At 43.8% G+C, this 16,751-nt stretch overlaps 1 protein-coding gene across 3 annotated transcripts in view; it reads right to left on the minus strand.

Annotated features, from left to right (window-relative positions):
• Window positions 1–15,335, minus strand: part of slc17a7b (solute carrier family 17 member 7b) — a 20,597-nt gene extending 5,262 nt beyond the window's left edge. The window contains exons 1-6 of one of the 3 annotated variants that reach the window (XM_081696049.1): window positions 14,531–14,972; window positions 8,855–9,107; window positions 7,230–7,348; window positions 6,939–7,053; window positions 802–889; window positions 365–451 (exon numbers count right to left, since the gene is read on the minus strand). In XM_081696049.1, coding sequence (XP_081552175.1) covers window positions 365–451; window positions 802–889; window positions 6,939–7,053; window positions 7,230–7,348; window positions 8,855–9,107; window positions 14,531–14,592 — 724 coding nt within the window. In that variant the 5' untranslated portion in view covers window positions 14,593–14,972. Of the gene's footprint in view, window positions 1–364; window positions 452–801; window positions 890–6,938; window positions 7,054–7,229; window positions 7,349–8,854; window positions 9,108–14,530 lie in introns of all 3 variants that reach the window. The other 2 variants (XM_081696048.1, XM_081696047.1) reach the window with 2 other exon arrangements.
• Between the last annotated feature and the right edge of the window lie 1,416 nt (window positions 15,336–16,751).

Raw genomic sequence — 16,751 nt, forward strand, 5'->3', positions numbered from 1 at the left:
GTGCCGAAGGAGGTGAAATTGTGTTTCCACATTCCAGAACCAGAATCAAACATTCTCTGGTGTTTGAATCTGGCCATGGAAGGCAGGTGACCTGTGATGTGTTGCCATCCTGCCTGAATAAGGAGACATGAGGGACGAGAGTTTGAACCGTGACGAGCACCTGGTCCTGGAGACCAGGTTACAATGATGCAGAACAGTCAATAACTGCAGCAAGCCGTTCATACATGACAGGACTACCTACGCAACTTTAAAAATTCAGGCTATTTAAGTATGTGTCTGAAACCGTAGCTCTAACATGTAGATGTTTCCCTCCGCATGGTATGACAATGATGTGAAGACAGTGATGTGACTGTGATTGACTCACCATACACGTAGAAGACAGAGGACCAGCCCGAGTACTGCACTAACACTCCGGCCAGTGGCATGGCGATCACAGCTCCAGCATACGAGCCTGAACACAGCAGCCAATGAACACCAACCCCAGGGTTACACTCAACACTACCCAACAAGCTACACCTCCTGATTCCCCCCGTGTAAGCAGGTCAGCAATAAAATGTTTGTTTCAAAGTGTGTGTTTGCATGTATGTGTATATACATATAAGTGTGAGTGTGTGTGACTGCATGTGTATGCGTGTGCATGTGTTTAACCACAGAAAGCTGTTATATTCAGTCAGCTTCTCTCCAGAGCTAGAACCTCACCACAGAAAGTTGTTGTAGCCAATCAGCTTCTCGCAAGAGCTATGACCTCACCACAGAAAGCTGTTGTAGCCAATCAGCTTCTCTCCAGAGCTATGACCTCACCACAGAAAGCTGTTGTAGCCAATCGGCTTCTCTCCAGCGGCGGAGCCCATTTGGCCCAGATCCCATGGCATGCTGGGTACGTCACCCCCTTAAACATGCACAGAGACAGGATTTGATGTCATATCTGGAAAGGTTAGGTCTACACTAACCCTAAGCCTATGACCCTTCTCAATTCAACCATTTAAATAATACACCTTACACGTTTGTTACTGTATCTAAAAAATACATGAATAATAACTACACCTGAAATATATATGCACGTATGTTACTGTATCTAAAATACTTATTATAATTACTACTAATATTGTGCACCCTAAGCAGGGCACCTATTAGTTGTCCTACAGTAGTCCATTATTGTTAGAGTTATGGAGATTGTTGGATGTGTCAAGGTTCCTCAGTGGTATTGGTTCTTCTCAGAGTTCTGGTCTACATCTACAGCATGTAGATGACATTTTAATCTAAAGTGACTTGCAATCAGGTCTGAACACAACTTGAGTAATTCAGGGTTAAGGGTTTTGTTTAGGGGCCCAACAGTGGCAACCTGGCAGTGGTGGGACTTGAACTAGCAAACCTCTGCTTACTGTTTCAGAGCTTCATGCAGAGTGACCTGACACTCGTCATACTCACAAATGCACTCTCACACACACAAATATGCATATATATAATATTAATTTATCTATCTATATATAAAGGATGTGTTTACTTCCACCAGTCCCTCTAGAATTATCACCATCAACAAATATCCATGCATACACACACACACACACACACACACACACACGACATAGGCGGCAGAGAGGCAGTGAGAGGCGATGTTGAGCCGATATGCTCTTTATTATCCATGACAATCAAACAAACACTAAAAGAAGTCACGATCAATCTCCTGAATCTGAGTTGCGTTGCACCGACAAGCACTCGTGGTCTCAGCCGCTAATGCGCAGCGTTTTCCCTCAGATACTCTAGGGGTATATACAGGGAGACATAGAATGAGGAGCAGGTGTCTCCCATTAACAGACAGGTGACTGAGAGCAGGGTAGATAAGTGGGATGGTCCCTCTCGGTAGGGGACCAGCCTACCGTGACAGTGTGTAACCCCTCCCTAAAGGGGCCCTAATGAAATGATCATTTAGGGGGAGCACATCTCAGAAATTATGTGACAGCTCAATGTACGTTAGTGCGGTGCCTCCAAAAATGTGTCCAACACTACAATGTTGATAGTAATACTCCTTTTAAACCCTAAGTGGTTAATGACCCGAATCATACACAGGTAGTAATTACACCCAAAATGTCAATTTTATTTTTTAAAAAACCCTGCACAAAAGAAATAAGCAATATAACAGAAAACAAATCACAAAATAAAAGCATGTGCTCAGTGATTCTACCGAATTTTGTGGAGTTACTCCTTACCATCACCACAATCAGCGAAAAAAAACAACTCAACAACTCAGACTAGCTGTTGTCTCAGTTTGGTACAATAGTCCTTGAGGGTTAAGACACAATTTCTCCCATTCTCTCTTCAAAACTCGAATGTCTGGATGTTCAGTCCCAACACTTGCAGCAGGTTTTCTTTGATTAAGAGATGACCAAACTTATCCAATACAAGGGTCTCTCCTCTGTGCAGTTTGGATATCTTCTGAACTTAAACTTGGCAACTGATCAGCTCCCACTATGGTACTTTGACAATAAGCTTTTGATATGGCAGACTCATGGGCCCCCATTTGATTTACAAAGCAACCCGATCGAGCACTCTTCCCGCCATCAAGCAACAGTCCCTGACACATTGCCCTAACCCCAGGAGCAGGCATTTCTTGCCATTCACCCTCTGGAGAAAAACTTGCATGGGGTGCCTGGACAAAAATCCCAGGTCTATATTCCTCTGCCCAGGCCTATATTTCAGGCTGAAATTGTATGTAGACAAAGCAGACAACCATCAGTGACCTGTTACATGAAGCTTTGCAGATGTTAAAATGCAAGATAAAGGGTTGTCGTCAGTTCTTACCTCAAATGAGCCTCCATAAAGATAATCATGTAGTTTATCTACTACAACCCAATTTAAAGGCAAAATTTCCAGTTTATGAGTTGGGTACATTTTCAGATGGAGAAAGCCTTCTACTGATTAATGCAACAGGCCGCGTGTTTGTCGTCATGCTCCTGATACAGAACACCACCTAAACCACAGGCTAGCATCAACATACAAGACATAGAACTTCTGTGTATCAGCAAAAGCCAACACTGGAGCCTGGGTCAGCCTGGCTTTTAGCTGTTGAAACGCAACATCGCACTTCTTAGTCCATCGGGAGCCAAAAAGTTCAGAAGGTCTTACTCTGGATGGACTTTCCATCTTTTTTCTTGTTGTAATCTGGGGGATAGCACCGAAATAACTCATTGAGAGGACCACATATACTGGAAAAATCCTTTACGAAATGCCGGTAGTATCTGCAAAATCCCAGGAAGGATCTGAGCTCTGACAAGGTTTGAGGTTTGGGCCAGGCCAACACAGCCTGCATCTTTGACAGATCTGTGGCTACTCCATCTTGGGACACAATGTGACCCTCATAGGTAAATGAGGTTCTACCGAACTGACATTTGTCCAACTACAGTTTGAGACCCTCTTCTCTCCATGTTCTTCCAGAGTTTTGCCAAAAACAATTAGGTCATCCAAATATACCAACACCTCAAGAAAGTTCATGTCCCCAACTGTTTGTTCCATGACCCTCTGGAAGGTTTCAGGTGCTCCACAATTTTGTTGAGGTTTGTGCTCAAATTGGTAAAAGCCTAAAAGGACAAATAAAAGCTGTCTTTTCTTTATCAACTGAACTCATAGGAATCTGGTAATACCCACTTCTCAGATCTAAGACTTGAACCATTTACTTCTTGACAGGCTGTGAAGGGTATCCTCAATTCCTGGAACGATATACTGGCTGGGGATGTTTTGTTGGCTGAGTGTCCGGTAATCCACACATCCTGATTTTCCCAGACTTCTTATGCACAACAACTATCAGGGATCCATACGGACCTCTCAACCCAGAGATGATCCCATTCGCGAAGTTCACGGAGATGTTTGTGCACATCCTCTATATCTGCTGGAGTTGGCAATGAGATCTTTCTCTTAAAGGTTTTGAGTCTGTCAACCTGATCTCATGCATAGTACTTTTAGAACATCCCACATCCCACTCATGGTGAGAAAATACTTTGGTCTCTCCATCTTCTCGCAGATGTTGCTTGGCCTGCTCAGGCATTGGGGAGTCTCCAAAATCAAATGTATCAGGAGACAATGTATTTGTCATCTTAGGGTTAGGACATGCTCCCAGCTGTGGAACCATAGTGACAGGAAAGATATTAGCAAGCAGCATTCCCCTCTTCAGAACAGGCCTGCTGCAGACATTTCTCACAGGGAAATGTCTGTGACATAATTCTTGGACAGGACAGATGCTGAGTGAACTTCAGCTCTCACTTGTACTTCCTCTGAGGACTATACCTTTCGATGCTGATCTAGCGGTAACAGTGAGTTGGTAAGTTTAACAAGGAATTTGGGCACACCAGCAACATGAAGAACTTGAATTGGTTGCAACGCCATGGGCTTATGCTGAACAAACCAGACAGTTCCATTTTGTTCTGGTTCTTCTAAGGGAGTTTTAGTCGCCTTCAACGACTCATAAGCTTTCTGGATCATGGGGTGTATAGTCAAGAGTATTTTTAAAAACTGTTCCCCAACTTGAGTTCTGCAGGAATTAAACAGCTTATGCACTAAGTGTTTGTTCCCACTAACAGCGCTACGCACGACTCAAACAGGTTCGGGGCACATTAATCCCAATTTGTCTATTGTTTCCTGTAATCCTGCAATTCCCCCAGTAAACTCAAGCTTATTTGACAGATACCCATCATAAGGATACTTATGAGAACTCAACTCATTTCAAAGTCCTCAACTGACGCTATCAGCAAGTGTTTCAAATGTGTTCCTGTGCAAAATAGTGACCTGCAAACCACTATCTAAAAGTGCCCGAGCATAAATCCCTTCTATCTGAACTGGGACATATGATGTGGGCCTCACTAAATCCTCAGGTATCTTTGAGGAGCTTACCACTGTAAACGAACATTTGGTGGAACCTGCCTGAATTGGAGATCTATGCTGCTCCTTCACAGAGCTCCCATGAAGTTTCCCTTCCGCCGGTTCATGTTAATCATCTTACAATTAACCTTTCTGAAGTCTTCAGGAGTGTTAGATTCTCTCCTGGTGTGTCTATCTTCCCCACACCGGTAAAAGAAAATACCTTCTAGGTTGGGTTTGGATTTTGTTTTCTCTGATACATCATCATGTACTACTTGACCTGCAGTCCTAGCTTCTTCCGCTAGCCCACAAGGTGCGGACCTCACAGTAGCCACGTTCAACAGTTTAGCAACTTTAAATGACAGTTCTTTAACCTACTTTAAACTATCTAATTCAGGCATCTTAGCAGGTTGAGATACAGCAACAGTAGCAACTGCCATTCTCACTCCCTCTCAGACCTTGATCCATTCCTCTTCCTCTCTGATTTCTTTAAGCAGCGGTGAAGAAGAAGGAGGATATTGTAGGGTATGGGTCATTTGGAGCCTAAAAGCCACCACATCACTGGTAAGGGCACCTCTCACCAACTGATCCATACTGGCTTTATTCAAACCTTCAACCTCAACTCCCCCTTTCAGAAGTGCTTGATGAAGAGGTTTATCCAGCCGGTAGAGGAAGACAAGAGAGCTTCTCACTCTTCTCTTAATAAGTGTTTCTAAACTTAGCCATTAAATCTACACCACTCTCAGTAGTGGTGTCTCAGTATCGAGGGCCACCAAACTGTGTAGCAGTAGATGAAGAGTTGCTAGAAATTACATGTTAGTTCAATGTACATTAGTGCGGTGCATCCAATAATGTGTCTAATACTACTATGTTGATAGTAATACTCCTTTTAAACCCTAAGTGGTTAATGACACAAATGATACACAGGTAGTAATTACCCCCAAAATGACAATTTTATCTAAAAATAAACCCTGCACAAAAAGAAATAAGTGAAATAAAACAAAATCACCAAAAAAAGAGTACGTGCAGTGATTACCGAATTTTGTGGAGTTACTCCTTACCATCACCACAATCAGCGAAAAAAAAAACAACTCAAACGCGCAAAGAAAATACACCAATATGAGTACTTCTCTTGCCCTCAGAGGCCTCATTTGTAAATTAATCAATTCAATAAACACTGCAATTAGCAAATGAAACACTCAATAATAAATGGTCAACACAGTAAATGCAAAAATGAACCAGAGCTTGGCCATGTCCAGCACTTGGGTGTTCACAAGCGTGTGTTATCAATCGCTGGGGCCCAGTGCCCAGGCCCAAACACTGGTAGGACGCCAGACGGATTGTACAAGAAACATGGAGCCGGTTGGTCCAACACTCACGGGTCCGTGACACGTACAGAAATGAGCCGTAGCATCCAAATCAAGCAACTACGCATGTCTCCTCTCGCTTCTCACACGACAAGTGCAAGGATTTTTGTTGAGACTCCGGTCCTCCTACCCACTCAAACGAGCGGTAGTGTGCAGGATCCAACCCCATTGGTCGAGGAGTAGCCCGCTCAGTTGTGGAGCAGAACTGCAGCTAAGATAGCGTTAGCTGTTCAGCTGAATAAGGCTAACTCGCTTAACGGAACACAAACAAAACAAAACAACGCATATAGCGGAGAAGGCTATACTGTCATGCTAAGAAACAACGTCATATTTGAAAGAAAACGGGGGGGGGGGGGGGGGGGGGAGTTACAGTTTGGGCCTATATACTGCGTTTATTAAGTCTCCAATAAGTTCTCACTCACTCTCAAACATTCTAGAAAAAAAACCTTCCCAAACCCCTGTCTATTCGCACCTCCTCATCACTGATTGCTCAGCAACAATGTCACTCAATCCTAGCAGCCATCTAATTATTCGCTTTAGTGAAAGGCTGGCAGTACTAACAAGAAACCTGGTGCGAAACTTGAAAAGGATTCTGGGAAGTAGAGTATTTAATACTGAGTACAACAATAATAAAAAAACAACAACAAAAAACCATACACAATAAACAATATGGGTCCCTAAACACGCACACACACGCACACAGCAGTAAGGAAACTTGCTTACCTCCACCAGTCCTTGGAGGACTCTGACAACTATCACACACCAGTAGTGTGTACGTGCCGCTGATGGAATCAGAAGGTTCAGTATTGACGTAGCAACAATCGCAAAACCAAACACTCTACAACACACAGAGTCACACTCAGTTATATAAAACACAAAACACACAAAATGGCAATACATTACACACATCCCAATTAAACTGAACTAAAGAGAAGCAACCTAACTAGGAGAACACAAGAACAGGTCAAGGGTGTGTGTTTTTGTGTGACGGTTCATGTGTGTTTATACACTGACCTGTTGGCAGCAAATTTTTGACAAATAAATCCTCCAGGAATCTGAGTGATGATGTAACCCCAGAAAAAAGAACCATGTATCATCCCTACTGTCTGAGGATCCCACATAAACTGGGCTTTCTGGGGAGGGGGGGGGGGGGTCGAGAGAGAGAGAGAGAGAGAGAGAGAAAGCTATAATGCTCATAATAACTGTGTGGTTTCGTCACCACAGACAGCTAGCTCTCTGTCTAATTGTTGGTGCAGAAGCTTAAGCAAGGAACCACCGAACAGGTGTGAGCTGGATCTGAGCAAAACCCTGGCCTGGATAGACTTCTCCTGGACTGGGCTGAGAAGCTCTGTGCTAAGACACTGATGGCAGAGGAGATGTGGATTACATACCTGATCTAATCAGTCACACACACTAGAATTTTAAAATATAGGTAATAAAAGGGATTTGAAAAGAGAATAAAGAAAAGTTAATGATGCCTTTGCATAATTCCCTCTACCACGCCAAGGGCTACAAGCACTGCGCTAACTCAAAGCCCAAATCAGTCCTTTAACGCGGATCTGAAATAGAACTAAACAGCAGATTCAGCTCTGCACACATGAAGCAGAACTAAACTGCAACATAATTTATAAAGTTTATATGTTAGTAATTAAACCTTATTAATAAATTAACAAAGGTAAACCATATAAATATTCAAATATGAAATATTGCTTCAAGCGATGTTTAAGCTGTACAGTGGTGACACAGTCTGTGCACCGCTGAACACCAGGGGGTGTGACCTCCTACTTGACCCTTGGCTATGTTCCAATAATCCTAGAAAAAGATGTAGCTCAGCAGCTAAGCTCATACCTGAATCAAAACCAGATACATGACGTCTTTCAGTCAGGGTTTAGGCCTCATGATAGTACAGAGACAGCACTGATTAAAGTAGTTAATGACCTGTTGTTGGCTTCTGACCAGGGTTATGTCTCTTTGCTTATATTACTTGATCTGAGTGCAGCATTTGACATTATAGATCACAACATTCTACTAGATAGACTTGAAAATGTTGTTGGGATTAGGGGAACAGCCCTTTCCTGGTTTAAATCTTATTGGCACGTCACTACCAGTTTGTCAGCATAAAAGGAAACTTTTCATCATACAACAAGGTTAGCTATGGTGTCCCAGTAGGATCTGTTCTAGGGCTTTTTTCTTTATATCTACTACCTGTAGGTGGCATTATACATAAACACAGTGCTAGTTTCCACTGCTACACTGATGATACTCAGTTATACATCTCAGCTAAACCAGAGGACATATATCATATTAGTATTATTGACACTCCCAGACACACTCACTACCCTAAACACTCCCAGACATGCCTTGGACACACCCACCACCCTAAAAACTCCCAGACATGCCCACCACCCTAAACAATCCTGAAGCTCTTGGACACACCCACCACCCTAATCACCTTAATCCTGTAGCTCCGCCCTCCTGCAGAGACCAGCCCCAACTCCACTCTGACATGCACAATCCAGCTACTCAGTGTTCAGGACCATAAGGTCAGTAAAAGATTCAGTATTTCTTTCTACTGATCTCCAAGTTGACCTTAACCACAACACACACACACACGAGAAGCATGCAGCACAGACACTGACCACGTTGACCTCCTTGTCCCCTATGTAGACAGTATGGTTGTTGACCATGCTGACCACTGCTACGCCCAGATTACAGCGAATTCCAAAGGAAATACAGAACCCGAGGCCGGAGAGGATGGCGATGATGTAGCGGCGTGGCATTCCAAAACACGTGCAGTCCACCATGGGCGGCTCCTTCTCCTGCATCAGCTCCGGACGGCCCTGCGCCGACAGCTCGATGGTCTCCCCATCCTCCTGATGCTTTTCAATGAGCCTAAAGGAGAGAGAATGAGAAATAGGGAGGCATTTGATTCTATCTAGCACAAGTGTGGGGTAAGAATTGGCAACAAACGTACAGAGAGCGGATTGAAACAGGGATGCCGTCTTGGTCCATACAGTCTCACAGAAAGTCTCGTTTTACAGAAATGCTGAATTTTAAACTACTACTGACCCAAGAACTGAACCCTAACAAAAGTCCTCTTGGTCAGCTAGCTGCGAGTCTTACTAACCCTTACTAAACACTGAGACTATGACTCTAAATCTCAAAGTAGATTAGAGTGTGGATTGGCATGGTATCTCCTTACTCAAGAGATCCTAAACAAGAACATAATGCTTTAGCTCAGGACATTTCTGAAGATGTCTGTGGTCCCCTGAGAGTGATCTTCTGTATCCCATAGGCTTTGTGTTCCCCTGAGAGTGATCTTCTGTATCTCACAGGCTTTGATGGCTCGGAAGCTCTCAAAAGTGCTTTTCAACCCTTCCATGATGGTACAGAGAGCTCACACCACCACAGACACAGTTCTGGGCTTGGTGTTCCACTTTCTTCTCATTTCTGTCTCAAGGTCTTCACATCTGCGTTGATGTTCCAGTCATGTGGAACTGTGACGTCTAGAAGTGTTTTCCATTTCTGTCCTGGAGCACGTGGTTCGGTTTGCAGACATGGTTGGTTCGGTTTGCACTGCCATATCTCACATTTTTAAAGTTTTATCGATATTGACGTTTTCAGGCAGGTGCTGGTAAAATTTCTCTGGCTCTTTTAACCACCAAGCTCTTTGCAGATCAATCAGCGCAGATAGCAGAGATGGTTATTTTGTTGTGTTGGTTTATACAGTTATGTGCAAAATAATAGCAGTGTGCACATTCAATTCCAAATGAAAACATGAACGAAATATCAATTTTTAAACTGAAAATGAAGAAAAGAAAGAATAAAGTCTGATAAAAAAAAAAATAGTGTCTTCAATTTAATTTACAAAGAAATATTTACAGTATAAACTGAAAGTTGTTTACAGATTTAGCTTTTCTGTTGATCACTGAAATAATATTTAGTTGTATTTCTGATAACTGCTTTACATCTGTGTGGCACAGAATCAACTAACATCTGACACCTGCAAACAGATATTCCAGCCCAAGCTGACTGGACTTCATTCCACAGTTCTTCTGCATTCTTGGGTTTTGTATCAAAAACAGCATTTTTGATGTCACTCCACAAATCCTCGATCAGAGGTCTGGGAATTGGGCCGGCCACTTCATAACATCAATCTTGTTGGTCTGGAACCAAGATGTTTCCCAATTGCTGGTGTGTTTGGGGTCCTTGTCCTGCTGAAACACCCATTTCAAGAGCATTTCTTCTTCAACATAAGGCAACATGACCTCTTCCAGTATTTTGATATATTCAAACTGGTCCACGGTGCCTGGTATCCGATAAATGGGTCCGACTCCAAAGTATGAGAAACATTTCCAAACCATTATGGTTGCACCTCCATGTTTTATAGTCTTTACAGTGTACTGTAGCTTGAATTCAGTGTTTATGGGTCGTCTGTCTGTGGCCTTTAGACCCAATAAGAACAATCTTGCTCTCGTCTGTCCATAGAATGTTGCGCCACTTCTCTTTAGGCCAGTCAATGTGTTCTTTGGCAAACTAACATTTTCAACACGTCTTTTTTTCAGCAATGGTACTTTACGAGGGTTTCTTACAAATAGTTTCATATAGGCATCTTCTGATTGTTGCAGAACTCACAGGTGACTGAAGATCTTCTTTGATTTCCCTGGAGCTGATCATTGGATGCTTATTTGCCATTCTTGTTATTCTATGATCTACGCGAATTGGTAGTATTTCTTTTCCTACCACGTGTTTTGGGTTTTGTTTGCCATTTTAAAGCATTTGAGATCATTTTAGCTAAGCAGCCAATTCTTTTCTGCACTTCTTTATATGTTTTCCTCTCTCCAATCAACTTCTTAATCAAAGTTCTTTCTCCTTCGGTACAATGTCTGGAACGACCAATTTTGCTCACTGAGCAAGGGCTAAAACCAGCAGGTACAACATTTGCTGTCCTCCTTCTTTAAATAAGGGCCATAATTGACACCTGTTTATTCATAGATTGAATGACCTCACTAATTGAACTCCAAACTGTTATTCATTTGAACACGCCCCTTTCATTAAATGAGTCAATTACACCCAAATGCATGTCATGACTGTTGATTCTGCTGGTTGCCCATTACTCGGCTGCACAAAGCCATGAATTGTTTCCCATGTTGTATTATCTTTTCTGCCAAAATCAGTAATTAAATACATTAGTGATGTTAGACTGCTATTATTTTGCACATAACTGTAGCTGTCTTCTTAGGAGGGCGAGTTCTATTAGCCCACAGCCACCCTTTCATCTCTTGAAATACACTCTCTCAACGTCAGCATTAGGATGGTGGAGCCAGTCAATCGTCAGCAGTTTTCATGTCTTGTGATCCATCCATTTGATGTCAGCCTTAAGACAGTCGATAAGTCCAAAGCTGTACACCGGAACTGGCCAAACTGGTGATTGCAGTGATCTTGTTTGTGAATTAAGCGCTGACCTGAGGACCAAGCAGACTAGGAGACAGTATTTCTGAGCGACCTTCTCCTTCATCTTTGCACATTGGTTCAACTTTTACTTTCGTCAATGTCAAGGCGCCGTCCTGGTCGAGGTTCTGTATAACTGCTTTGCCATCCAGCTGGATATTTTGGCTCTTCACTAGATTGCCATGTTTGAAGAATGCAGAGGCGCACTTGTCCAAGCCAAGCTTCCTTTTGATGTCATCACTAAACAGCAGGATAGTCATAAGCACCTGCTTGTTTCATCTCTGGTAAACAGCGTTAGGTCGTCCAGTTACAGCAAATGGCTAAGCACATGCTAACCGTATGCTGTTTGACGATTGCATACCAAAGATCTGGTTTATTCAGCACGATGGAGAGCAGTGCAAGCACACAATAGCAACAGACACAGCAAGTCTCCTGGCAGATTCCTCTTTTGCTCGAGATCTTCCGCATCCTGATGAAACCTCCTTGGTAGAAAAGGGGTACATCAGTCCTCCATTCTTTCATTATGGCCTCCATGAACCAGGTAATACTTGGCAATACTCGGATCTGGGAGTACTGTTGAAGAGTTGTGGTCAGTCCACGCCAGTCCACGGTTTCTCTTGGTCTTGTTCACAGCGCTGACAATCATCTTGCTAACAAGCAGCTGGTTCTTACATCCTCTAGACAACCTTCGACAGCCTTTCTGTTTGTCTATCAGGATGTTCTTCTTCTGCAAGTGATTGTAAAAGTGGTCAACTAATTATTGTGGTGAGGATCTTATAAGCAGAAGACAGGCGAGTGATTGGTCGGAAGTTCTTAGGCTCATTTGTGACCTCGTCTTTCAAAAGAAGGATAGTGGTCTCGGACATAGTAGGGGAAAGCCAGGATTTTTAGTTTTTATCTGGCCCCATTATTACACATTATGGGTTTATTACTTTATTATGGGTCTGTTTATTACTTTATTATTGGCTGGTTTCCTGTGCTGATTAACTCTAATCTTGGACTAAACTGCAGTGCCAATAGTAAATCATGTTTAGTCTTGTGTTAATCTGGGTCTGAGCAACTGGATCTATATGTTTTCATCAATAAAACAATTGTAACAATTGTATATACACACACTAGTTCCACTTGTTTAAGCTCAATGCCTGTATAGATTGGATCATCACCTTCTTCAGAAAGCTGTACAAAAACAACAGATCAACAATAATAACTACAACTTAAACAACAACAGAACAACGGAATACAACAGAGCAGGTCAGTAAGAATGCTCACATTTGTTATAGGTCCACCCTCACAAACACACACACAATCACATCCTGTTCATAAAGATACAGACTGGAAAAGTTCTTTACCATTGATTAAGTATTAATATCTCTCTAAGCATGAATTAATAATAAGTTCTATTTCTGTGTCCTCCAACAGTGCGACATCACTGTGCAGGCGTGAACCGGATGAACCGTCATAACGTCAACATTAACCATCACTCTTAAAACCAGTTTGATGGGATCAGGGTTCACATGCAATTTTAAACGGGCACGTGACCAGTATCGCGTTACTTTCAAACTCACTGCAGCCACGTCGCCGCTCGCGGGTTTATAATTCATGAAACGTCTGCTAGACATGTTGGTGTGTTTAATTCTAACCTACTATACTGTACTTGGATATACTCTATGAGTAAATGACAAAGCACTCTTGTAAGTCGCTCTGGATAAGAGCGTCTGCTAAATGCCGTAAATGTAAATGCTATAGAGTGGCGCGCCTCACGTGCTGGACGGAAGCTAACCGCAGTTTCACATAAGCAACATCTAAAGGAGGATCGTTAATCCCGCGTGAGAGAGTGCGCGCGTTTCCTCAGCCGACAGCAGGCTCGCGGGAGGGTCTATTTCTGGACAGGATTTTCGGGGCACAGTTAAGTCCCCTTAAGATCCAGCAACAGCTGAGAGGCGCGCGGGCCTTTAAACGCGGTGCAGAATCCGCCTCCTCGTGCTGCTTAGCGGACGAACTCCGTGAAAACGTCTCCGTAGTTTCCTGATGAACCCGAAGGCTGCGAGACCGAAGACGTTACACAGTATGACAGAGTATCATTTTGCTATTACAACAATGAGACTTGGATAAACAGCGTTTCTCTCTCTCTCTCTTGGGCATGAGACTCCAACTTTGCCGTCTGCAACATAGAGGGGCGGCATTTGCCCTGGTAGCGAGTTTCCATAGTAAACAATATCTTCTTCCAGGACATTTGCATAAGTAAATAATTTTTTAGATGGAAATACAGAAAATCTGAAAACCTATTTTTATTTAGCGATAATTCATTATTGTGAACAAGATATTAACAGGCCTGCCCAAAACAACGACCACAGCAATGTTTTTGTTTTGAAACAGCAACAGCTCGATTGTGCGCGCGTACGGTGAGGAGGGTGCGAAGAGAACTCCTCGTGAAGTGGCGCGAGCGCGTTGTGTGCAGGATCTGTGCAGAAGGTGAGTGTAGGGCACGGGCCGTGCGACACACCGTTCATAACCTAGTTAGTCTACGCTCGAGCCCCTGTTCTCCATGGCTGCTTATGATTGATTGGTAAAGTAGAACGCTCTCGCGCTGGAGTCTATAACTATTAAACGATGCTCCACGGGGCACCACATCCAAGCGCGCGCTAATCCGGCCAGTGTTAAACTGTAGGACTCGGATTAAAACTAATAATTTTGGCTTTTAGCACGTGCGGATAAAACTCGTGTTCTCTAGAGGCGGCCCGTGAGATTCGGATGTTCGGGGTAATGACGACCCCCCCGCCCCCAGACACGCACCAGACTAAACAGAACCAACGGCGGGGCTGATCCGGTCTGAGTAAATTGTAGTGCAGCGGTGCCGTTCTTACCCGTGTAGCCGCGCGAGCGCTGCAGCCGCCTCTGCTTTAAAACGCTCGAGCCGGACATCCATCTGCGCCAGTGCCGGAGCTACCGGTGTGCTGCAATGCCGCGCGCAGCCTCACTTTTTCTAGGGGACACGGTCGTTTGCTCCTCTCTGCGCTTCACCTCTCACGCGCACACAGCTGACACCGATTGCTGCTACTCTGTGATCCTAATCCCTGCATCCATGACTACTGCAGCCGTCACAGCAGTCTTCTCTGCGCATGGCGCGTTAAAAGCCTCCGAAGCGTTTACGGTTTCCCTCGCGCTCACAGATGCGCAAAGACGCGCGCACTGCCACATCACGGTCAGGTCACGTCGTTACAACCTCGCCTGCGGCCTTCACGTTCACGCCCTTACCCCGAGATGGCGGGGTTATTTCGGCCCAGATGGGTGTGCGTGCACTGGGAACCAGTTCACTTCTGAAACCGGAGAGACCTGGTTAAAGAAACCGCACGGCAACCCAGTGGGCCCAGAAGCAGGAATTTATTAAAGACTGAAAGCAGAACAGTTTAGAAAGAGATCAGCACTAGTGGTATTACCATCGCTGCTGCTGAAACACAAACACACACACACAACTTAACCGTTATAGGCTCATTCTAAACCCCAAACTGCTCAGGCTACAAAGCTCCTCTGACTTGCTGTCTAACCACTCTGTGTGATTGTTGTGTGTTCAGGAAGAATGCATCATTGCAGCAGTACTCAGAATTACAGGACCACACTCCTCCACCTACTGACTGCCCTACAATCTGATTGGTCCAGATCTGGGAGAGACAGTCAGAGGAAGCTCTTCTGAAGGTCCTGGGCAGAGATGGTTCTGAGAGGGGCAGGGCACAGTGGGCGGGGCGGGGCCAAAGGAGAAGCGAGAGGGGGAGGAGAGAGAGGGGGAGGAAGAGTAATGATGGAGGGAGTGTCTGAGAGAGAACCATAACTTCCTCCTTCTCCCATCCCTCGCTCTATCCATCCATCTGTCTGTCCACCACAGCTCCCAAACACGCAGGACGACGTCCCCTGCGTATCCACAGATATGTCTAAAGGGACAGACAGACGCAGGAACAGATGAAGGTTTCCATGTTTGCAGTAGGTAAGTTATCTTCTGACCTGTAGTCCTTAAATAAACATTTTAATTTAAACAGACCCACCCAATGTGAACAAATCCACACGATGTAAACAGAGCTACTCTGTAAAACAAAGCCATCCGGAGCACGCCAGACCCAACCTATACTGACTTTTTTAAATCTTCAGGGTCCCCCCCCCCCCCCCTTCTGCTGTGCAACCCAACAAGAAAACTATTTTAAATGAACCCTGAACCTGAACTATACATTCAGTATTAACTACAGACAGCTTCTGACCTTCACTATGAAATGTGCACGCGCACACACACACACACACACACACACACACACACACACACACACACACACACCTTGGTGAAGCTTTGCTACACACACTTCTCTTTACAGCTCTAATGCGGAAACACAGCAGCACACTAGCACCTGAATGTGTGTGTTTAGTGTAGAAGTGTGTGTGTGCGCGTAAATACGAGCGTTTAGTGTAGAAGTGTGTATGTGTGTACACCTGTTTCATGCAGTTGTGTGTGAGAATACGGGTGCTTGGTGTAGAACTGGTTGTAGATGCAGTAAATCACGGCCATCAGCGTTATGGTCCCCACGGCAGCAGCTATGAACACAACCAGCTTGTTGTTGTCCTTATTCATATGAGCATCTGTCAGAGAAAAGCACACACACATACACGTGAATGGTGACATTACACAACAGCAGAAATCATCCATGAAGTTGTCTTCATTGGGGTTAGTGCCAGGGTGTGTTCTCTGTTTCACACGCACAGCCAGACAGAAGTTAGTGAGTTATTTGTAAAACCAGCAAATGTTTCTGCATGTTAAAAAAAAAAAATGCAGAAATTAAAGTCAATGTGTTAAATCTTTTTATATGTTGTAATTTGAGAAAAGGGCTCAAATATTTCTAAAATATTAAGGTTAAGGACAATGTTGTTGTTATTCAGGGTGAAATAAAAAAATATGACTGATCCAAATGTTTAATGATGGATTTACAAAAATCATCTATAGTGCAGCTGATACTGTAAAATGTATTTTTCCATTTGTCTGAAACATATGCAGCTAACGATGGAAGTTCAGTCACACTGGTGGGGGCTTATCCCTGGTACCAGTTA

Source organism: Electrophorus electricus, chromosome 14 (genome assembly GCF_041902795.1).
Source record: "Electrophorus electricus isolate QZ-2024a chromosome 14, ASM4190279v1, whole genome shotgun sequence".
In the NCBI taxonomy this organism is placed as follows: domain Eukaryota; kingdom Metazoa; phylum Chordata; class Actinopteri; order Gymnotiformes; family Gymnotidae; genus Electrophorus; species Electrophorus electricus.